Source organism: Xyrauchen texanus, chromosome 32, assembly GCF_025860055.1.
Source record: "Xyrauchen texanus isolate HMW12.3.18 chromosome 32, RBS_HiC_50CHRs, whole genome shotgun sequence".
In the NCBI taxonomy this organism is placed as follows: domain Eukaryota; kingdom Metazoa; phylum Chordata; class Actinopteri; order Cypriniformes; family Catostomidae; genus Xyrauchen; species Xyrauchen texanus.
The window spans coordinates 39,700,968-39,726,696 of record NC_068307.1 but is presented as its reverse complement, the minus strand read 5'-3'; the positions used below and the strand labels follow the sequence as shown (position 1 = coordinate 39,726,696).

At 40.9% G+C, this 25,729-nt stretch overlaps 1 protein-coding gene across 2 annotated transcripts in view; it reads left to right on the top strand.

Annotated features, from left to right (window-relative positions):
• mettl1 (methyltransferase 1, tRNA methylguanosine) overlaps window positions 1-25,729 on the top strand; it is a 104,552-nt gene that overhangs the window by 47,675 nt on the left and 31,148 nt on the right. For both annotated transcript variants that reach the window (XM_052102069.1, XM_052102070.1), the window contains exon 5: window positions 22,052-22,153. In XM_052102069.1, the coding sequence (XP_051958029.1) occupies window positions 22,052-22,153 (102 nt within the window). The remainder of the gene's footprint in view (window positions 1-22,051; window positions 22,154-25,729) is intronic.

Genomic DNA, 25,729 nt, shown 5'->3' with positions numbered 1-25,729 from the left:
ACAACAGCAGGTACAATCTATATCTTTGTCAGACCACCAACATATAAACAACCAATAACAAAATTTAGGCAACTCACCTATGATGCCTCATAGTTGTACACTGAGCCATAACTTCCCGACAAAAGCGGTGTTGTTTCATTGTCAAATGTCCAAATGATCAAATCAAGTAAAATGTTTAGTCCAAATCACAGTATTACATCAATAAATATCCACAGACTCTTGTTGCATCATTTCAAAGCACCTGGCAGCTGTGCCTAATCTTTCACATATTACCGGTAATAACTTCAGTTCAGATGTAAACATTTCCTATATCCGGTATCAAAATGGAAGCACGCACTCTGACCTTTCGATTGACACCTCATTTGACCCAATAGGAGCTTCCATGTCCTGTCCACAGCCTTCAATACCCAACCACCATCTGTGTCGAGTGTAAGGGCATACCCACTTTCCTTTGTTTACTGATCAAACCAATTACATTGAAGAGTGGAAATGACTGACGCATCGTATAGCCAATGAAATTCTGAAAACAGTGATATGCGGCTTTAGTGGAACTATTAGATGACGGCTCTGTTATTCCTGTGCGTAAAGTTTCCTCGAAGTTTACCCCTGCTGTGCGCCTCCGTGCGTAAATGCATGCAGAGCTGCTTTGGAACTGTTTACACATTTGGCGATTTAAATATGGTGAAACGGACCTGAAAAACAGGATTTTCACCCCAGGATGTGATATAAGAAGGCATTCATTGTCAAAATTCTGAGTTTGGAGATGAAATTTCTGAAAACAATACAGATGATTCAGAGGCAGATGGAGAGATGAGACACGGCTCTGGACAAGTAAGTGTTTTCTTGTGTTTATAACATATATTACTGTATATTCCGCATAAATAAGCTTTAGTTTGAATAATGAATACACATTTTGTAATTACCCTTTGTCCTGTGTTTCCTCAGTGAGTGTTTGAACCGTTTGTGCGTGTTTTTAGTTCATTGTTTGTTTCAGATCTATTGACATGCTATATAGATGTTTTGTATATTTACTGTAAAATATATATATATATATATATATATATATATATATATATATATATATATATATATATATATATATAGTAAATAAATCAATAAATATAAGTTGAAAATAAGAATATATGTTGTGTTTGAGAGTCTATTTGTTACAATGCTGGGGAGGTGGGGAGGTGTAGGGCCATCTATTTGTTACAGTGCTGAATTCATGGGGAGGTGTAGGCCCATCTCTTTGTTCCATAGTACATTGGCAAAGTATACAGTATTTACAGTAAATATACATACAATAATACATTTTTACACACTCGAAAAGAAAAACTAATATATATATATATATATATATATATATATATATATATATATATATATATATAGAATACAGAAAAGATGGAGAAGTTGTGTCTAGCTTTGTAAATTACATTTATTTATTATCCCCACTCAGCAAGCGGCCACATAAAGTGGAGCAGCAGGACAGCACCTCATCAAGAGAGGAGGGCTTTCAGAGAGACCCTTGCTGAGGAGCATGGCAGAGTTGGGGTCTCAATCCACAGCCAGACCCGTATCTCCTGCTCCACGAAGAGCACATCACAGGCTGTTGCACATCACCAAATCTTGCACCGCTGGTCGTCTGAAGTGCAGGCAGTGTCATGCAAAGACACCAGTGAAGTACTCTCCTGTGTTGTGCCTATGTGCTTTGTACACAAATGTGACTGCTACAATGACTGGCATGTTGCTAGAAACATGTACAATTTTATAATGGTTTGTAAATACTTTATGTAAAAATTAATGTAAATAGTTTGTTGTGTATTTTTTATATAAACAAATTGTCCACCATAGCACTAGTTTTGACTCTTTTATATGCACAACATTTAGTTTCAAGAAGGAAAAGGCACTCTAATGTGTTTATGCATCAGTTACTCTGTGTCAGCAAAACTAATAGTGGATCTGGATATGGAATATGATAGCTCTAAGTGTCATCTTTCATTAGAGCCCACAATTATGACTGTACGTTGAAGCGTTCAAAAGTTGCAGCCTTTTTGTCCTAGGTTTCCAAAGTGACCTTTTGGAGTATCCAAAAGGCACTTTTGTAAAACGCCTGGGTGTACCCTTAGAAAAACATGTGTAAAATATTCATTTTTTTATGATATTGTTATAACATTTGAACCTGGACTAGGTAAGGATTCATGCTGTGATCCCATTGTGTTCTCAAGCTAATAGCTACAAGTTATAGTCATCTGCAGGCATCTGTATGCAAAAAAAAATTTCAGGCGGAAAAAGAAAATTCTATTTCATTGTGTTCAAACTTCTATTACTCAAAATCAGTAGCACTTACAGTAATTCTGACTGCTGGAGAAAAAACTTCAGAGTGTCCCCTTTCAAATGTGACCAAAACCATGCATGTACTCCAAACGGTTCAAGAACAGCTTTAAATTTACTTTGGGTATGCCTTGATTAGGCGTTTTAGGCTAATTTTACAGGATTGGGAAGAGGTTAAAAACAATAAAGTACTAATATTTCAACGATTCTCACAATTAGAATTCTTCTAATTCTTACACACCTCTGTAGCGGAGTGTGGGGCACAAACTAACATGTTTTTATTTAATTTTTTTAGTTTTGTAAATGTACTTGGGGTTCAAAGTACTTTTCTATTTTCACAATAATTTTACACATGTCTGGTGCATATATGTGGTCTTATTTCATGAAAACAGCATATACTTTTTTCACCATCTACCTGGAAAGAAGGAAAGTGAAATGTTACAACGTGCCCCAAAGGATGTAACGTGACATATGGAGCTATTTGCATTATAAAATAATTGATTTATAATTAAAAAATGATATAGATTAAAACTCCCCCTTTAACAACTGTCTTTGATCTAATTAAAGTAAATAGATAAACTGAAGATAAACTAAAATATAATGTCAATAAAAGCCATTTGTCATATATAACAGCGATTATATAGCAATCATTTTGATATTTGACAATAAATACACAAAGCCATAGGATTTGCAATAATGCATAGATGGATGACACATACACATATGCTTAAAGGGGAATTATGTAAACTACATATTTGACTGCATGGAATTAAATACCGTTTGTTCTAACAGATTTTGAATTTTTCTCATTTTGGATAAACTAAAAACAGAGATGAAAATTTTGTGAGAATTTTTAATTTTGCTCATGTTAAATTATCTTTTGGCCATATCTTCCAAAGTTGTTTAATTTTGTGGCAATTTATTCCTCTACACAGTTTTGTAATGGCAACAAGTAGGCTAAACAAATTAAGTGTAATCTAACCAGCTTGTGTGAACTGCTCTCCCCTACTCTTTGCGAATTTCCTTCTAGATTTGATAAATTACTTTTTTCAAATAGTGATGATGCTGTTTTTTAACATCAGTAATGTCCTTACTATACTTTGTGATCAGTTCAATGCCACTTTGGAATGCCACATTTCCTTCCGAAACAGCAAAATCTGCACATTATTCCAAAATTTGGCCGCCGGTGTATTTATACTATATATTGAATTATATGATAAAATGCATTTAAGATTCACTAAATTTAACTTCGGTTTATGACAATAAATAAATGTAAATATGATGCTAGTGTCACATACCAATGTTAATTAGGCTGCATACAATTACATATCAATTAACTTCAGCCTAGGCAAATTATAGCCCCAAAATGTTCATCAATATTTCAAAATGCATCACAATTAAACTTTTAAATGCTTTGTATTTTAGACATTTATATTAATATAGCCAAACATTATCCATGTGTTGACTACGATTTATTTATTTACTTTTCAATTCTAGAAAGAATTTTTAAAGCAAAATAAGATCTGGACCGCTAGAATCAAATATGCCAACGGTTCGCACCGACAATGTCATGCAGCGATGACTTGAAAGGTTTTGAAAGTTAAGATAAAATCCTGTCGAGGGAGTCTTCTTCACAAGTTTAAGGATGTGTCTGATGAATTTATTTAAACCAAAGTCATCTTGGTGCTGGCTCATTCATAGTTTGGGATTATTATTGATTTGAATGTCAAGTTATTTTTATTTGTATAGCGCCTTTCACAACATACATGGATTCAAAGCAGCTTTACAGAAAATCATGCATTAACAGAAAATGAAACCGTAATATCTATAATGTCTTAGTCATCATTGTGTGGTTTGATAAAATATGATTGTGTATTGTGTTTAAAAATAAGTAATTAAATAATAATTGTATTTAGAATCCTAGTGAGCAAGCCGAAGGTGACTGTGGCAAGGTATGCAAAACTCCATAAGTTGTTGGTTAATGGAGAAAAATTACTTTGGAAGAAACCAGGCTCACAGTGGTTCCAGTTCCCCTCTGGATAACATCATGAATATAATGCCAATATTACTTGTATATAGTGTAAGTTATGGTTTAAAATGATTAAACTAAGTAAGTGTTAAGGGTCAGTGTTTAAACAAAGATTTTGTAAGAACTGTAAGATTAATGACTAATGTCTTTCAAGTTCATCCTGGATTAACTGCAGAAGCTCACATAGATACATTGTCCTTTGTTAGTTGGTTGATGAAGTTTTTTTTGGCAATTCATTGATAATCTATGTGTTCCATTATAAGAGTGTAGTCCATTATTAGACTGAGGTGATGCAGGCAGAGATCAGTGAGGTGCATCGCAGTTCAACCAGCCGGCAATTTCGGTGAGGTCTATCCTAAGTCCATGGTTCAGGCAATGACATATGTGCCTTATGTTGGAGTTGGCATCAGTTCATCCTCTGAAGTCCATCGTATTAGACTGAAGTGTTGTTTGGCTGGCACCTGCTGCATTTAGTCATCACCATTCAGACACGTAGCAGTGGAGTCCAACATGAAGCAGGAATGGAGCTGGATCCAGCTGGTTCTGGTGACCTCAGGATAGAATTCCGGTGGTTGAGACAGGGATGCAAAATAATTATATTAGCATAGATGCCATTCAGTTTATTACAATTAACACAATTATAATGAAAGCAGCCTAATTGTAAGCTGAAAAATAAATGTGGTGTATGCCTGGCTAAATAAATGAGTCTTTAGTCTAGACTTAAACTGAGTATGTCTGCATCTCGAACAGTGTCATTGAGACTATTCCATAGTTTTGTAGCCAAATATGAAAATTATCTACCTCATTTTGTGGATTTTGATATTCTAGTGGCCAGAATTTTGCGATCATAATGAACGTGATGGAATATAGCATGATAGAAGGTCACATAAGTAATGCAGAGCTAGACCAATCTCAAACCCTCACCGCTCAGGAACAACCAACAACAACAAAAAATTTGCCGTAAGTTATGGCATCCGCTCATGTTATTTCTTCCTGCATTGCATGTTACATGTTTACAATAGCCTCCTCCTTCAACAGTGAGGGATTCACATGTGATGAATGTAAGGAATTAGTCAGGCTGATGGAGAAGGTTAATGTGTTAGAGACACGCATCTGAACGCTAGTTGAGGTCAGGGAGAAAGAGAAGTCAGTAGATACCATTTCGGTGCGAGTAGAGAGCAACACACACACTTTGGTTCCGGCTGTAGAGCCCCTGCAGTAGGGCATTTGGGTGACGTCTCGGCGTCATACTCGCTCAGCAAAGAGGCACCACTCTCCCGTTCCAGTTAGGGTTTCCTATCGATTCTCCCCACTCAGTGACACACCCACTGAGAATCATGTTGAAGTTATTGCTGATTAAATTGTAAGGAACGTGGAAATAGAGACTCCAGCCACTTGTTAATTGCATTTCGGGGGCCAGAGCGTCTGACAACAAATCAAATTTACAACTGCTGGCTAATGCTAAATGTAGATTTTCTAAAATTGTTATTCATTTCGGCACTAGCGATGTCCGGCTTAGACAGTCGAAGATCACTAAAGATAATGTTAAAACAATGTCAGACACCGTAATATGTTTTGGTCCCCTCCCTGCTCATCGTGGTGACAAGGTTTATTGTAGATTAGTGTCACTGAATGGCTGGATATCTGAGTGGTGAAGAGTTTTTGGGGTAGATCTGACCTGCTAAAGAGAGACAGACTCCATCCCTCCACGGAAGGTGCCGCTCTCCTTTCTAGTAATTTGGCTCATAGTCTTAATAATGATGGTATTTGACTTAAAGGGGCCCAGGTCAGGAAGCAGACAAACTGGATATTCCGAACATCTGCTAGCTGCCTTGAGATGTCACACAGGTCACATAAATTACAACACAGACACAGTATAACCTAGATATCTCATAGAGACTGTGTATGTTCCCCAAACTACCAACCACACCTTCACTAAATCGTTTAGAATTTTTTTTATAAAGGTCAAATTTGAACAGAACAAATAAAGATAAACATCATATAAAAATAGGGCTACTAAATATTTGATCACTTTCTACCAAAGCACTAATTGTTAATTAAATGATTACAGCTCATAGTTTGGATGCGCTCTGTTTGACTGAAACCTGGTTTAAACCGGATTAATATATTAGTTTAAATGAATCTACTCCCCCAGGTTATTGTTATAAACATGAGCCTCGTCTGAAGGGTCGAGGAGGAGGTGTTGCTTCAATTTACAGTGAAGTTTTTGGTGTTACTCAGAGGACAGGATATAAATGTAAGCCTTTTGAACTAATAATTCTTAATGTGACATGTCAGATATAAATAAAATGTCATCTTTTACCCTTGCTACAGTGTATAAATCACCTGGGCCTTATTCTAATTTATTGGTGAATTTGCTACTTTTTTCAGATCTTGTAGGTACTCTAGATAGAGCTTTAATTGTTGGCAACTTCAACATTCACATAGATAATGAAAATGACACAGTGGGATTAGCATTTATTGATATCCTCAACTCTCTTTGAGTCAGACAAAATGTAACAGGACCAACTCATCACCATAATCATTTAATTCTGTCATATGGAGTTGATGTTGATGATATAGAAATTTTGCAGCAGAGCGATGACATCTCGGATCATTACCTTGTCTCTTGTATGCTGCGATCAGCTAATGTTACATAATCTACACCATGCTATCGTTCAGGTAGAACAATTTTTCGACCACTAAAGATAGCTTCACTAAAAATCTTCCAGATATATCTCATACACTTAATAAACCCCAAAGCCCAGAAGAACTTGATGAAATAACAATAAATATAAGCTCAGTCTTCTCTAGCATTCTTGATAGTGTTGCCCCACTTTGATTAAAGAAATAAGCCCTGCACCATGGTACAATGATCACACTCATGCTCTCAAGAGAGCAGCTTGGAAAATGGAGCGCATGTGGGAGAATACAAACTTAGAAGTATTTTGTATTAAAAAAGTATTACAAAAATATAAAGTATTTATATTTTAGTAAACTCATAGAAAATAAACACAACAATACTAGGTGTTATGTAGAAAAAGGAAATCCAAGGCACTCTTCTTAGGAAAATAAAGAAGCCTTTATTGGACTGGCTATATCATGATAGAAAAAATAATTAAAACATGTGGGGAAAAGATACAACCCAGCGTGGCAGCATAAACAGCCTTCTTCAGGGTATCCTGAAGAAGGCTGTTTGTGCCGCTACGCGTAGGTTTATTTTTTCTATCATGATATAGCCAGTCCAATAAAGGCTTCTTTATTTTCCTAAGAAGAGTGCCTTGGATTTCCTTTTTCTACATGACATTGAACTCTCGACCCCAAAGAGCACCTTCATATACTTTTTTGAACTCCTTGAGCACCCTGGACATTTTTTTTTCTCTTTCCAATACTAGGTGTTTATTCAGTACTCTGGATAAATTGGTTAGGAATAAAGCCTCCACAGAACCAGATTTTACGTCACAGCACAAGAGTAATGACACTTCTTTACAGATAAAATTGAAATAATCAGAAATAAAATTGGAATTATGCAATCATCTGTCACAGCACCTCATTAAACAGTGTCTAATAATTTTCCTCACGTGCAACTTCAATCCTTCGCTGTCATAGGTCATGAAGAGCTAACAAAACTTATCGAAACATCAAAAGCCACAAAATATTTTTTAGATCCAATACCAACAAAGCTCGTAACTCTTTCCCCGCCAGCGGTTTTAAAAAAAGTTGCCAGCCACCGCCAGGGTTTTTGACGATTTTCGCTAAACTTTAATGGCCCGCAGAATATTTTCTTCCTTGAATATATGAAGATGCTATATATCAAAATAAAGATCTGAGCCTCTGCTTTTAGGCAAAACGATTTTATTTTATCTTCATTTGTTCTTTTTTTATTGCCACTTGAACAGAGGTAGGTTTTGTCAAAAACAACATTTCGGACAAAAAGCTGAGAAAAAGGCATTTTTATCAAACAAGTGCTTTAGTATTAGTATGGTGTTCCACTTCACGTTTGAGACGATCGCAGTCTGTTTCTTTGATCAAAGAGTTACGTACTCTTTCAAAACATGCGCGCGGGTCTTCCTTACCGTATACCACCTAAAACACGGATACCCGGAAAATTCTGTGTTTGGCGGGGAAGCGTTTTTTCATAAAACCCGGAAAATTATGTGTTTGGCGGGGAAAGAGTTAAGAGGTATATCCTGTAATTTCAGAACCTCTTCTTAATATGATTAACTTCTCGCTATCCTTAGAACATGTCCCAAGAAACTTGTAATTGGCAGTTATCAAACCGCTTAAGCCACAACTTGATCCTGGAGAACTGGCTAATTATAGACCGATTTCAAATCTCCCATTTATGTCGAAAATGCTAGTAAAGGTAGTATCCTCCCAAATATGTTCATTTCTACAGAGAACTAGTATATACAAAGAATTTCAGTCAGGATTTAGGCCTCATAACTGTACAGAGACTGCACTTATCAGAGTTACAAATTACTTGCTCTTATCGTCTGATTGTGGCTGCATTTCGCTTATAGTGCTTTTAGATCTTAGTGCTGCATTCGACACGATAGATCACGACATTCTCTTGAATAGGCTAGAGAATTATGTTTGCATTTGTGAAGTTGCATTAGCATGGTTTAGGTCCTATTTAGCAGACCGCTACCACTTTGTCTATTTAAATGAGGAATTGTCAAACCAAACAAAGTATGGAGTGCCACAAGGATCAGTTTTAGGGCCTCTGCTTTTCTCGACGATTCACAACTTTATATTTCTTCAAAATCTGATGAGATTTCACAATTCTCCAAATTAGCAGAGTGTATCAGTGAAATAAACGATTGGATGGCCAGAAATTTCCTTCTACTCAATTCTGACAAAACAGAGGTACTAATTATTTTACCAAAAACAAACCTTTAAAAATAAGCAGCTAAAACATAATCTGACTCTCGATGGATGTACTCTTACATCATATTCATCAGCAAAGAACTTGGGTGTTATATTTGATACCAATCTGTCAGTTGAAAATCAAATTACCAATGTTTGTAGAACAGCATTCTTCCACCTAAGAAATATTGCTAAATTATGGCACATGCGCTCTGTTGCTGATGCCGAAAAACTAATTCATGCGTTCATGACCTCAAGACTAGATTATTGTAATGCATTACTGAGAGGATGTCCAGCAAGATCAATAAATACATTTAAATTGGTTCAAAATGCAGCAGCTAGAGTGCTAACGAGAACCAAGAAATATGATCATATTAGCCCCATTTTATCATCGTTACTTTGGCTACCTGTTAAATTTAAAATTCTGTTAAATACGTACAAAGCTTTATATGGTCTTAAGTGACATTCTACCATGCTATATTATATCACGTTCATTACAACGCAAAATTCTGGCCTGTTAATAGTTCCTAAAATACCTAAATCCACAAAAGGAGGTAGATCCTTTTCATATTTGGCTCCTAAACTATGGAATATGCTCTCTAACACTTTTCGAGATGCAGACACACTCCCTCAGTTTAAGTCTAGACTAAAGACTCAACTATTTAGCCAGACATACACCTAATTTATCCTTCAACCCACAATTAGGCTGCTTTAGTTTAGTCTGCTGAAACCAGAAACATTGATCATGATCTATAACTCTGCAATAAATTCAATGGCATCTATTCTTATATTATTTTATTTGTTTCCCTGTCTCAACCTTGGGACTCCTATCCTGCTTCATTCCTGCTTCGTGTTGGACTCCACTGCTACGTGTCACTGTGATGATGACAAAATGCAGCCGGTGCCAGACAAACATCACTTCAGCCTATTATGATGGACTTCAGAGGATAAACTGATGCCAACTCCAACCATAAGACATGGGATACTTCATATGCCATTGTCTGAACCTTGGATTTAGGATGGACCACACTGAACCTCACCGAAATTACTGGCCAGGTTGAACTGTGACACACCTCACTGATCTCTGCCTGCATCACCTCGGTCCATTGATTGACTACACTCTTGAAATGGAATACATAGACTATCAATTGCCAACAAAAGCCTTCATCAGCCAATTAACATGGACAATTGCATCTATGTGAACTTCTGCAGTTAATCCAGGATGGACTTCAAAGACATTCCTCATTAATCTTACAGTTCATTCAAAATCTATGTTTTAACGCTGCCCCTTAACACTTAGTTTAATAATTTTAAACCATGACTTGCACTATACATAAGTAACATTTACATTATATTCATGATGTTAGCCAGAGGGGAACTGGCCCCCACTGTGAATCTGGTTTCTCCCAAGGTTATTGTTCTCCCATTAACCAACATCTTATGGAGTTTTGTGTTCCTTGCCACAGTCACCTTCGGCTTGCTCACTGGGGTTATTAATACAGTTATAATTGAATTACTTATATTTAAACACGATTTACAATCATATTCTTTTCTAAATACACAATGATGATTCATCGACATTATAGACATTACAGTGTTATCTTCTCTTAAATGCCTGATCTTCTGTAAAGCTGCTTTGTAACGATGTGTGTTGTGAAAGGTGCTATACAAATAATATTGACTTGACCATTCAAAGCATTGTTAGTAGTTAACCGAATTTTTTAATTAATACGAAATTTAACAGGTAGCCAATGTAATGACGATAAAATGGGGCTAATATGATCATATTTCTTGGTTCCAGTCATCACTCTGGCTGCTGCATTTTGAACAAATTGAAGTAAATTTATTGATCTTGCTTTGCATCCTCCCAGTAATGCATTAGAATAATCTAGTCTTGAGGTCATGAACGCATTAATGTTTTTTGGCATCAGCAACAGAGAGCATGTGTTGTAATTTAGCAGTATTTCTTAAGTGGCAGAATGCTGTTCTACAAAAATTGGTAATTTGATTGGTAGTGATCCAAGATGGTGGCGCGATAGCACGCAGCGGCCATTCCGGATCCAAAAATGGTGCTATTTTTGTTAAAAAAAAAAAAGCCCGACTTTTGCGGCACATTTTCATCGGAGCAACCGGTGTTCATGTCTACCATCGCCAGACACTACTGAAATATAAGACTCATGCTAAAACCAAGCTGCATGATGAGACCAGGCCTCGGCGTCGCCTGATGCCGGTGGCCGGGGAGAGGACGTCATAAGCGGTGTGCGAGAAAGCGGAAGCGCGGCCAGAGGGCGGGGGTCCATGCTAGGCTAAAAACAAACCCTAGCCGGCCGGCTCTCCCGTCTATCCTACTCTCAAATGTTTGCTCCCTGGACAATAAACTGGACTATATCCGGCCCCAGCAGGCTATGCAGCATGAGTTTAGAAACTGCGGCGTCTTTGTTTTCACGGAGATGTGGCTCAGCGACAGAGTTCCGGACGCCGCCATTCAGCTAGACAGGCTCGCCTCGTTTCGTGCCGACAGAAAGACAGCTCTCTGCGGTAAGACTCGCGGTGGTGGCTTGTGTGTTTACATCAACACGGAATGGTGCAAGAACTCTATGCTAGTCTCTAGTTCCTGCTCATCGCTGGTGGAGCTTGTGACTGTTAGATGCCGACCTTTTTATTTACCACGGGAAGTCACCACTGTTATTATAAGCAGAGTTTACATTCCCCCCAACACTAAGGAAGCGCTCTGTGAACTGTATGGGGGCTATGAGCAAACTGACTGACTGTTTATTGTCGCCGGAGATTTCAACCATGCGAATCTCAAGACAGTGCTCCCTAAATTCCATCAGTATGTGGACTTTGCAACGAGAGGGGCGAACGCGCTTGATCTGGTTTACACAAACATCCCAGGCGCGTACCGGGCAAGCCCCGCCCCACCTCGGCTACTCGGATCACATCTCTGTTATGTTAATTCCAGTATACAGACCGCTCGTCAGATGCACAAAACCGCTTCAGAAGCAGGTGAAAACCTGGTCAGCAGGAGCCATCTCTGCTCTTCAGGACTGTTTTGAGTGTACTGACTGGCACATGTTCAGGGAGGCTGCAACATTTGGCGATTCTTCAAACTTGGAGGAATACACTGCATCAGTGACCAGCTACATCAGCAAGTGCATTGATGAGGTCACTTTCTCCAAGACCATCACCACACACTCCAACCAGAAGCCGTGGATGACTGCGGAGGTGCGCACGTTGCTGAGGACCCTAGACTCCGCCTTCAGAGCAGGCGATAAGGCAGCCCTAAGAACAGCTAGGGCCAAACTGTCCCGGGCAATCAGAGAGGCAAAGCACGCACACGCCCAGAGAATCCACAGTCACTTCCAGGACAGCGGTGACACGCAGCTCATGTGGCAGGGCATCCAGGCCATCACAAACTACAGAACAACATCAGTTGCCTGTGACAAAGATGCCTCCCTTCCAGATGTGCTGAACGACTTCTACGCTCGGTTTGAAGTGCAGAACGACGTGGTGGCGAGGAAGGACCACCCCTCCTCCCAACGACCAGGTGCTCTGTCTTACCACGGCTGATGTGAGGAAAACTCTACGTAGAGTCAACCCACGGAAGGCTGCTGGACCAGACAACATTCCTGGCAGAGTGCTCAGAGGATGTGCAGACCAGCTAGCAGATGTTCTTACCGACATCTTCAACATCTCTCTGAGCAGCGCCGTCGTTCCAACGTGCTTCAAGGCCACCACCATCATCCCCATGCCACAGAAGTCTTCAGTGTCCTGCCTCAGCGACTACCATCCCGTCGCACTCACACCAATCCTCATGAAGTGCTTGGAGAGGCTCTTCATGATGCACATTAAGACCCAGCTGCCCCCCTCCCTAGACCCACTGCAGTTTGCGTATCGTCCAAACCGTTCAATGGACAACGCCATCGCCACAACCCTCCATCTGGCCCTCACCCACCTAGACAAAAAGGACTCATATGTTCGAATGCTGTTCATAGATTTCAGCTCAGCATTCAACACAATCATTCCTCAGCACCTGATTGGGCCTGGACACCTCCCTCTGCAACTGGATCCTGGACTTCCTGACTGGGAGACCTCAGTCAGTCCGGATCGGGAACAGCATCTCCACCACCACCACACTGAGCACTGGAGCCCCCCAGGGGTGTGTGCTCAGTCCACTGCTGTTCACTCTGCTGACTCAGGACTGTGCAGCAATGCACAGCTCGGACCACATCGTCAAGTTCGCAGATGACACGACCATGGTGGGTCTCATCAGCAAGAACGACGAGTCAGCATACAGAGAGATGCAGCGGATAACGGACTGGTGTAGAGCCAACAACCTGTCCCTGAATGTGGACAAAACAAAAGAGATGTTGTTGACTTCAGGAGAGCACAAGGTGAACACTCTCCGCTGAACATCGACGGCTCCTCTTTGGAGATCGTCAAGAGCACCAAATTCCTTGGTGTTCACCTGGCGGAGAACCTCACCTGGTCCCTCAACACCAGCTCTATCACCAAGAAAGCCCAGCAGCGTCTCTACTTTCTTCGAAGGCTGAGGAAAGCACATCTCCCACCCCCATCCTCACTACATTCTATAGAGGGAACTCAAGATGGCGCCGAGTATGGCTGCTGCGTTGCGAGCTCCGATACAACACTGCGGTTTATTGTTTGTTTTGTTTACAGTTCTTTGTTTTTTTGTCTTGGATGTTGTCTGCCTTATTGTTTACGACAGACAAACGCTTTTGGACATTGGTTCTACAATTACACATCGAAAACCGGACTTCAGATTCCTTAATGCCGACCCGCTGTTTACAAACACGCCGGCGGAGCCCTTTGTCTGGGCTGCTCGGCCACGGAAACACAGAAGGAAAAGAGGACAACGAGCCGGCGTTCTCATCAGAGTAAGACGTCGTGCAAATCGACCCCCGCTACCCAGTATACTACTGGCAAATGTTCAGTCTCTGGACAACAAGCTCTGCGAGCTGAGAGCGCGGATCTCCTTCCAACGAGAGACGAGAGATTGCTGTGTTATCTGCCTTACAGAAACCTGGATGTCTACGGTGATTCCAGACTCGGCCATCGAAATCACGGGCTTTTCCGTGCACCGAGCGGACAGAGCGAAAGACCTCTCTGGTAAAAGCAGAGGTGGTGGTGTATGTTTTATGATCAACAAATCATGGTGTGATCAGAGGAATGTACATTTCATAAAGTCTTTCTGCTCTCCTGACCTGGAATATCTCATGCTTATGTGTCGACCATTCTGGCTACCAAGGGAATTCACAGCGGTCATCATCACTGCTGTGTACATCCCCCCACAACCCAACACAGACTGGGCACTCAGGGAACTGTATGGGAGTATATGTGAGCAGGAAACCGTGCACCCTGAGGCTGCGTTCATTGTTACCGGGGACTTTAACGAAGCCAACTTCAAAACAATCGCTCCAAAATACCACCAACACATAAAGTTCAACACACGAGGGGACCGGGTTTTAGACCATTGTTACTCTCCTTTCCGGGATGGCTACAAATCCCTCCCCCGCCCCCCATTTGGCAAATCGCACCACAATTCCATTCTGCTTCTGCCCGCGTACAGGCAGAAACAGAAACGGGACGCACCCACCCTCAGAACGATCCAGTGCTGGTCGGACCAATCAGACTCTGCGCTACAAGACTGTTTTGATCACGGGGACTGGGAGATGTTCCGGTCCGCCTCTGATGACGACATCGAGGTTTATGCTGACAGCGTAACGTGCTTCATCAGGAAGTACGTAGAGGATGTTGTTCCGACCAAAACAATACGGATATACCCCAACCAGAAACCATGGGTTAATGGCGATGTTCGCGCGGCACTCAATGCGCGGACCTCCACTTTTAATTCTCCTAACACGGAGGAGCGTAAACAAGCCAGTTATGCCCTCCGTAACACCATCAGTGCAGCCAAACGCCAGTACAGCCACAAGCTTGAAGGTCAGTTCAACACCACTGACTCTAGAAGTATGTGGCAGGGAATTAACACCATCACGGACTACAAACGGAATAAAGACTCCGCCATGAACATCGCTGCATCTCTCCCGGATGAACTTAATACATTTTATGCTCGTTTTGAGGACAATAACACCGCCCTCACGGAGAGAGTATTCGCGCTGACGCTACAGAGGTTGGTTCACTCTCAGTCTCTGTTGTGGATGTAACCCGATCCTTCCGACGGGTGAACATCCGTAAAGCCGCGTGTCCAGACGGCATTCCGGGCCGCGTCATCAGAGCGTGCGCGAATCAACTGGCTGGTGTTTTTATGGACATTTTCAATCAGTCCCTCTCCCTGTCTGTAGTCCCCACATGCTTCAAAACATCAACCATTGTGCCTGTACCGAAGCAAGCCACAATCACTTGCTTAAATGACTGGCGTCCTGTTGCTCTGAACCCCATCATCAGCAAATGCTTTGAGAGGTTAATCAGAGATTACATCTGCTCTGTTCTGCCCACCTCTTTGGACCCATTGCAGTTTGCCTACCGTAACAACCGCTCCACTGATGATGCCATTGCATCTACACCACACACTGCTCTCTCCCATCTGGAAAAAAGGAACACACATGTGAGAATGCTGTTTGTAGACTACAGCTCAGCATTCAACACCATAGCGCCCTCCAAGCTTGATATGAAACTCCGGGCTCTGGGCTTAAACAGATCACTGTGCAGCTGGATCCTGGATTTCCTGTCAGGCAGACGTCAGGTGGTTAGAATGGGCAGCAACACCTCATCACTGACCCTCAACACTGGAGCCCCGCAGGGCTGTGTTCTTAGCCCTCTCCTGTATTCCCTATACACGCATGACTGTGTGGCAACACATAGCTCCAATGCCATCATTAAGTTTGCTGACGATACGACGGTGGTAGGTCTGATCACTGACAATGAAGAAACAGCCTACAAAGAGGAGGTGCACGCTCTGACACGCTGGTGTCAGGAGCACAACCTCTCCCTCAACGTCAGTAAAACCAAGGAGCTTGTAGTGGACTTCAGGAGAAAAGACAGAGTACACAGCCCCATCACCATTAATGTAGCACCGGTGGAGAGAGTCAGCAGTTTCAAGTTCCTCGGTGTCCACATTACTGAGGAACTCACATGGTCCGTCCACACTGAGGCCGTTGTGAAGAAGGCTCACCAGCACCTCTTCTTCCTGAGACGGCCGAGGATGTTTGGAATGAACCACCACATCCTCACACGGTTCTACACTAGTACTGTAGAGAGCATCCTGACTGGCTGCATCACCGCCTGGTACGGCAATAGCACCGCCCACAACTGCAAAGCCCTGCAAAGGGTGGTGCGAACTGCCAGAAACATCATTGGAGGTGAGCTTCCTCCTCCAGGACATATACACAAGGCGTGTGTGAAAAAGCTCGGAGGATCATCAGAGACTCCAGCCACCCGAGTCATGGTCTGTTCTCACTGCTACCATCAGGCAGGCGGTATCGCAGCATCAGGACCCGCACCAGCCGACTACATGACAGCTTCTTCCCCCAAGCAGTCAGACTGTTGAACACTTGATCTATCAGGATCAATAATTAGCACTGCACTTTATTAACCTATAATCTCACACTGGACTGTCAACATATTCTCCTCAATTCAACTACTTATATATATTTCATATACTCCCACTTATTGTATATTGTGTATTCTATATTGTGTGTATTGTTTACTGTGCATTGTATATAATTCTTGTGTTGTGTAAGTATGTGTACATTTGATATGTAAATTGTGTTGTGTAAGTATGTTGTTTATTGTAATTGGTGTATGTCTCGTCACTGTCATGACTGCTATGTTGCTCGGATCTGCACACAAGAATTTCACCTACTGTTGCACTTGTGTACATGGTAGTGTGACAATAAAGTGATTTGATTTGATTATTGAGAGCATCCTGAGCAGCTGCATCACTGCCTGGTTTGGGACTTGCACCGTTTCGGACCGCAAAGCCCTGCAGAGGATATTGAGGACAGCTGAGAAGATCATCGGGGTCTCTCTTCCCTGCATCAAAGACATTTACAAAAAACACTGTATCCGCAAAGCAACCAGCATTGTGGACGACCCCACACACCCCCTCACACAAACTCTTTACCCTCCTGCCGTCTGGCAAGAGGTACTGATGCATTCGGGCCCTCACAGCCAGACTGTGTAACGGCTTCTTCCCCCAAGCCATCAGACTCCTCAATACTTTAGAGTTGCACTTTAATTAATTACGGTCACTTTATAACTGTCTGCTACCTCAATAACTGCTATATGCATAGAACACTATCTCATAGTATGTTATGTTTATGTCTCTCACTGTGCCTATTGTCCTGTTCATTGTTAGAAATGTATTTTACTGTCCCGTACTTTTTGCACATATTTGCATATGTTTGCACGTGCACTTTATATAGGTATATAGATATATAGGTATTTTATTTAGTTGTGTAGTCTCATGTGGTTCTGTGTTTGTCCTATGTTGTTTTTATGTAGCACCTTGTTTTATGTAGTTCCTCCTGGAGGAACATTGTCTCATTTCGCTGTGTACTGTACTAACTGTATATGGTTGAAACGACAATAAAATCCACTTGACTTGACAAAGGACAGATTAGTTTAAATATAACTCCTAATTTCTTCGCTGTTGTAGGCTATGTAACAGGACATCCATCGAGAGTCAAATTATATTTTAGTGGCTTGTTTTTAGAGGTTTTTTGTCCAAAAATTAGTACCTCTGTTTTGTCGGAATTGAGTAGAACGAAATCTAATCTTTGATCTAATTGATACACTGCTAATTTGGAGAATTGTGAAATTTCGTCAGGTTTTGAAGAGATCTAAAGTGGAGGATCGTTGGCATAACAGTGTAAACCTATTCCACTTTTCCTGATAATATCTCCCAGGGGAAGCATATAAGAAAAGAAGAGCCCCTAAATCTGATCCCTGTGGCACTAAATTCCTAATTTACATAGACAAAGTGGTAGTGGTCTGCTACATAAAACCTATACCATGCTAATGTAAGTTCACAAATGCCAACATAATTATCTAGCCTATTCAAGAGAATATTGTGATCTATAGTGTCGAAGGCAGCACTAAGATCTAAAAGTACTAGAAGTGAAATGCAGCCGTGATCATATGATAAGAGCAAGTAATTTGTAACTCTGATAAGTGTAGTCACTGTACTTTGATGGGTCTAAATCCTTAATGAAATTGTTCATATACTATTTCTCTGTAGAAATGAACATAGTTGGGAGGACACTACCTAGTATTTTCAACGTAAATGGCAGATTTGAAATCTGTGTATAATTAGCCAGTTCTACAGGATCAAGTTACGGTGTCTTAAGCGGTTTGATAACTGCCATTTTAAAGTTTCTTGGGACATGTCCTAAGGATAGCGAGGTTATAGAGTGGTTCTGAGATTACAGGGAATACCTCTTTAAGAGCTTAGCTGGTATTGGATCTAACATGCATGTTGTGGCTTTTGATGTTTCGATAAGTTATGTTAGCTCTTCGTGACCCATGACAGCGAAGGATTGAAGTTGCACCTGAGGAAAATTATGAGACACTGTTAGGGCTCCACAATTAATTGAAAAACGAATCGCGATTACGACTGCCACGATTATGTAATCTTGAAAACTGATGATTGCAACGTTCAATTTAAGTCCGCTCCTGTTGCATCAATGGTTTCTATTTACAACATGATTTTGCACGTTTTTTATTTATGTTGATTAGACAGGTTTGTTTTTAATGAGAGCATTCGCAAGAGTGCAGAGCATCACTGAGCTCGCGTCGAAATGCTGGTCTCAACCAGTGTAAATCTGCAGTGAGTGACAGCAGTCATTGTAATGGGAGAGTTTGTCGCATTGCTCGATTTCTGTGTACAATTTATAAAACATGTAATAGTTTTGTTTTTAAAAACCACTTGACTTGAACTTGACAGAGGGGAGAGATCTTCCAAGTAATTCATGCGCCATCTGGTGGATATTGTGAGAAGAACAACACATTTATTTTAATTTTTAGAAGCCTGCCAGCAGTATGTCAAGTGATTTCACATGATCGCATGAAAAATTTGTTTTCAAAGGCTCTGTCTATCTATCTATCTATCTGTCTATCTATCATTACATTTTCTCTCTCTCTCTCTCTCTCTCTCTCTCTAACAAAATCATTTACAACTTAACTTGTGGACTGACTGGATGCTTCTTTCTAGTTCAGTTAGAGTAGACTAAGGAGTACCTGTATCTGCATGATTTTATGCATTGCATTGCTGCCACACTGTTGGCTGATTAGGAAATTGCATGAATAAATAGGTGTACAGGTGTTCCTAATAATGTGCTCAGTGAGTCTATACTGTATGTGTGTGTGTGTATGTGTATATATATATATATATATATATATACTCACCTAAAGGATTATTAGGAACACCTTACTAATACTGTCTTTGACCCCCTTTCCCCTTCAGAACTGCCTTAATTCTACGTGGCATTGATTCAACAAGGTGCTGAAAGCATTCTTTAGAAATGTTGGCCCATATTGATAGGATAGCATCTTGCAGTTGATGGAGATTTGTGGGATGCACATCCAGGGCACGAAGCTCCCGTTCCACCACATCCCAAAGATGCTCTATTGGGTTGAGATCTGGTGACTCTGGGGGCCATTTTAGTACAGTGAACTCATTGTCATGTTCAAGAAACCAATTTGAAATGATTCGAGCTTTGTGACATGGTGCATTATCCTGCTGGAAGTAGCCATCAGAGGATGGGTACATGGTGGCCATAAAGGGATGGACATGGTCAGAAACAATGCTCAGGTAGGCCGTGGCATTTAAACGATGCCCAATTGGCACTAAGGGGCCTAAAGTGTGTCAAGAAAACATCCCCCACACCATTACACCACCACCACCAGCCTGCACAGTGGTAGTAACAAGGCATGATGGATCCATGTTCTCATTCTGTTTACGCCAAATTCTGACTCTTCCATCTGAATGTCTCAACAGAAATCGAGACTCATCAGACCAGGCAAAATTTTTCTAGTCTTCAACTGTCCAATTTTGGTGAGCTCTTGCAAATTGTAGCCTCTTTTTCCTATTTGTAGTGGAGATGAGTGGTACCCGGTAGGTTCTTCTGCTGTTGTAGCCCATCCGCCTCAAGGTTGTGCGTGTTGTGGCTTCACAAATGCTTTGCTGCATACCTCGGTTGTAAGAGTGGTTATTTAAGGCAAAGTTGCTCTTCTATTAGCTTGAATCAGTCGGCCCATTCTCCTCTGACCTCTAGCATCAACAAGGCATTGTCGCCCACAGGACTGCCGCATACTGGATGTTTTTCCCTTTTCACACCATTCTTTGTAAACCCTAGAAATGGTTGTGCGTGAGAATCCCAGTAACTGAGCAGATTGTGAAATACTCAGACCGGCCCGTCTGGCACCAACAACCATGCCACGCTCAAAATTGCTTAAATCACCTTTCTTTCCCATTCTGACCTTCAGTTTGGAGTTCAGGAGATTGTCTTGACCAGGACCACACCCCTAAATGCATTGAAGCAACTGCCATGTGATTGGTTGATTAGATAATTGCATTAATGAGAAATTGAACAGGTGTTCCTAATAATCTTTAGGTGAGTGTATGTGTATATATATATATAACAGCCTACACTGGCTCTTTAGTTGAGATTCCCCCAGTTATTACATATTACACTTCCTGAAACAAAAAACATGGTAAAGTCATGCTGACATGTGCCGTCTTATATTTACATACACATTTACAACTTACCAACTTGTTCACTGTCTGGATGCTTCTTTCTTTCTAGTTAAGTCAGAGAATTTTAGGTTATTTTAAAAACAATACTCTTTTCTAATACTTACCAGTAAAAACTAATCACCTGCAATCTTACTGGCCTTTTACTCCTCAAAGTTTCAGTGCAGCACAGCATAGAGTGCTCAAAACACACGAATGACAAAACATGAACATTTCTCGTTTATTGGCTGTTGTAGTTGGTACAGAAATGTATCGAGATGAGCTAAAACATAATCTGAAGCAGCAGTCTCGCACGTGAAGTTAATGCTTTTTGTCCCTTTATGAGTGTCTGCTAAAGAAACAGCCTAAATGTGCATTGATGCTTACCCAAGTAGTTTTCTTCTAAATTATGCAATTTTTATATAACTTCGTAAATAATCCATTGTTATGCCAGAGTACAAACAGCACAAACATAGTGTAAAACATTCACCCCAGGTACAATTAGACCCCTCCCACTGCTGTGAGTTCCTGAATGAAATTCTTAACTCACAGAAGTGTTTTTACAAAGCAAATTGTGGAAGAATGCATTACTATCGTGCTAGCAAGTCTAAGGGATTTGTCATGTCCATCTTACTATTTATAAATATTTGTGAATTTCCCATACTATACAATTGTATTTATTTATATTCTATATATAAATAAATAGGCATATTGTATGTTTCACAAATTAAAGACATTTAAATGTGGTTTACAAATAAATTATCAGACATTACAGGTGAATGATGTTCATTTTATGGTAGACATATGATGCAGCCAAATAAAGATCAATCCAATCTGAATCATTGACAGAAGAGGTCCAGCCCAAGTCAGGTCTGATCTGGCCAAGCTATGTTGAGCCAGAATCGGCCCAGTGCTTTAACACCATAACTAAAAAAACTCATGAGGTATTCGGCTGCGACCAACACTCGGCCCAGATTATAGCTGCCAATACCATGTCTGAGCCACAGGCATGGCTAGGTTACTGAGCTCGGGCAGATTACTACGTGCTATCTGGGTCTAGTTGAGTTGACATGGAATAACCCAGTTTTGTTTGGTCTTTCTAGGGTTTAGTGTACACAAACACTGATGTTGAGGAAGTTCATGAGTGGATTGTGAAGCACTTCAGGGATCATCGTCTCTTCACCAGAGTGTCTCAAGAAGAGCTGGTATGTTTTACACCATCACGTGTTGTCTGTCTGTTTCCCTTTTAACGCAAACATTTTGTTTCCCAGTCACATATTTATGGTACAATACCAGCAAAAGCATCACTATATCAAGTAGTGTCAGAATACCGCTCATGTTGTTTGAAAGTGGTGGCTATTGTAGGGTATTTTATTATTTTATTATAGGGAATGAAGTTTTGCCCCAAGTGAAGGAGTTCAAGTACCTCGGGGTCTTGTTCACGAGTGTGGGGACAATGGAGCGGGAGGTTGGCCGGAGAATCGGGGCAGCGGGGGCAGTATTGCATTCGCTCTATCGCACCGTTGTCATGAAAAGAGAGCTGAGCCGAAAGGCAAAGCTCTCGAACTACCGGTCAATTTTTGTTCCTACCCTCACCTATGGTCATGAAGGTTGGGTCATGACCGAAAGAACTAGGTCGCAAGTACAAGCGGCCGAAATGGGCTTCGGAGTAGAGCCGCTGCTCCTTTGCGTCGAAAGGAGTCAGTTGAGGTGGTTTAGGCATCTGGTAAGGATGCCCCCTGGCCGCCTCCCTAGGGAGGTGTTTCAGGCACGTCCAGCTGGGAGGAGGCCTCGGGGAAGACCCAGGACTAGGTGGAGAGATTACATCTTCACACTGTCCTTGGAACGCCTCTGGGTCCCCCAGTCAGAGCTGGTTAATGTGGCTCGGGATAGGGAAGTTTGGGGCCCCCTACTGGAGCAGCTGCCCCTGTGACCCGACTTCGGATAAGCGGTTTAAGATGGAGGGATGGATGGATGGACCAATATTATTAGGGACCAAAATTTGGCACACTGAAATTTGTCTGAACATTCCTGATAGTAAATTTTTAGTCTCTACCTCAATCCCTCTAGCAGTCATGTTGATTGTACCATCAACAGTTTGAACTTATTTTTGTCATAACAGCTTTGGAACCAAATGGCTTGGAAATAAAATAATTTTCCTCTCTGATTCCTTCATGCTGAGTCAAATGCAAGCCATGATTACAATTTCTGAATACAAGATTTTCCTCTTTTGAATTTTCTGAAAACCCTACTTTTTCTAATTCCATCTAGGCCATATGATCTGATTCACACAAAGTTGTCATTTCATCTAGGGACACTTTGTTAAAAGCTTTTTAATAAACCTAACCGTTTTTGTAAAACAAGTCGACAAATTTGCCGTGAAGCTATATCTTGGCAACACTTTGGGTATGGCCATATTGGGCATCAGCTTTTTTTAACTTTGTAGAAAAATTCTATATTTAACAAATGCATTGGCGTATCATTCTGAAAATTTGTTGGCATCAATGGGTGCATGACCTGAAGTCAAGTCAATTTTATTTGTATAGCGCCTTTCACAACACACATCGTTTCAAAGCAGCTTTACAGAAGATCAGGCATTAACAGACAGTAAAACTAATGTCTATAATGTCGATGAATCATCATTGTGTAATTAGATAAAATATGATTGTTTTTCGTGTTTAAAAATAAGTAATTAAATAATAATTGTATTAATGACCCCAGTGAGCAAGCTTAAAGTGACTGTGGCAAGGAACAAAAACTCCATAAGATGTTGATTAATGGAGAAAAATAACCTTGGGAGAAACCAGACTCACTGTGGTGGCCAGTTGCCCTCTGGATAACATCATGAATATAATGTAAATATTACTTATGTATAGTTAAAGTCATGGTTTAAAATTATTAAACTAAGTAAGTGTTAAGGGTCAGTGTTTAAACATCGATTTTGTTTGAACTGTAAGATTAATGACCAATGTCTTTTGAAGTCCATCCTGGATTAACTGCAGAAGTTCATATTGGTGCAATTGTCCTTGTTAATTGGCTGATGCCAATTGCTTTTGTTGGCAATTGTTAGTCTATGCATTCTATTTCAAGATCGTAGTCCATCAATACACCAAGGTGATGCAGGCAGAGATCAGGGATGTGAAACGCAGTTCAACCTGGCCGGTGATTTCGGTGAGGTTTGGTGTGGTCCATCCTAAATCCTAGGGTTCAGACAATAGCATATGAAGTATCCCATGTTTTATGGTTGGATTTGGCATCAGTTAATCCTCTGAAGCCCATCATAATAGACTGAAGTGATGTTTGGCTGGCACTGGCTGCATTTAGTCATTATCATTCGGTGACGCGTAGCAGTGGAGTCCAACACGAAGCATGAATGGTGCTGGATCCATTCGGTTCTGGTGACCTCAGGATAGGAGTCCCAAGGTTGAGACAGGGAAGCAAATTAAATAATATAAGCATAGATGCCATTCAATTTATTGCAGAGATATAAATCATGATAGATTTTTCTGGTTTCTGGCCGTTTCTGAAGATCAAGGCATTTGTATTGCGCTTTTCACAACACGCAGAGTTTCAAAGCAGAAAATAGTCACTCAGTCCTCATTTAAATAAACATTGTGTGTTTTAAAAATTATTTGTCTTTAGGCCCTCAGTGAACAAGCTAAAGGTAACTGTGGTAAGGAACCCAAAACATAATATAAGTTAATTGAGAAAAAAAAACCTTGGGAGAAACCAGGCTAAGCTGGGGGAGCCAGTCCCCCTCTGGAAATACTGTATGAATTTAAAGCCAATATTACTTATATATTTGTAACACAAATTCAGTGGATGTGGTTGGGACATGTTAAAAGGATATTGATTGAACTGTAAGATTAATGATAAAGTGTCTTTGAATCCCATCCCGAATTGACTGTGGAAGTGTATGTAGATGCAGTGTCATTTTTTGTGGCTGATGATGGCTTTATTTTTTTTGCAGTTTAAGAGTGTATAATCCATCCTATTACCAAGACGACGAAGGCAGAGGTCAGTTTGTTGTGCCTCATAGTCCGGCTGGATGCGTGTGGCAGTTAATTTTCAGTTAAGTCCATCCTAAGTCAGAGGTGCAGACAGTGGCCATTGAAGTATCCCTTGTTGTACGGTTTGAGTTGGCAGCAGTTAATCCTCTGTGAAGTCCATTTCAGTAGACTGAAGTGATGCAGATAGTGATCATTGAAGCATCCCTTGCTGTCTGAGCGGCACAGGCTGCAGTTAGTAGTCATCGCTCAGCAACACATAGCAGTAGAAGAGGGACATCGGGTTGGACCGAAGCTGCATCTAGCAGGCTCTGGTAAACTGGAAACAAATAGAATTTTATTAGCTAGGCTAATAGTAGATAAGAACTGTTTCCAGTGACTGTGTGTCTGATTCCCTAACAATGCTAGGAAAGCTTTTCCATAGTTTAGGAGCCAAATAGGAAAAGCATCTACCTCCTTTTTGTGGATTTTGATATTCTAAGTTCTATCTGCAGGCCAGAATTTTGCGACTGTAGTGAATGTGATGGATTATGGTGTGATTGAAGGTTGCTGAAGTATTAAGGAGCTAGACAGTTTAAAGCTTTTTAAGTAATTAGTAGAGATGCACCGATCGACCGGCCAGGGACCGGAATTAGCCGATTTTCCGCATGCTCAAACCGGACCGGTGATCGGCCGGTCAGCCTCACGTCTTACCGATTCCAAGCCGGTCCGTTTTGTTGCCAGCGGCACAGGCAATAACGTCACAGCCGCATGTAAACATGTCATTGATGTGGA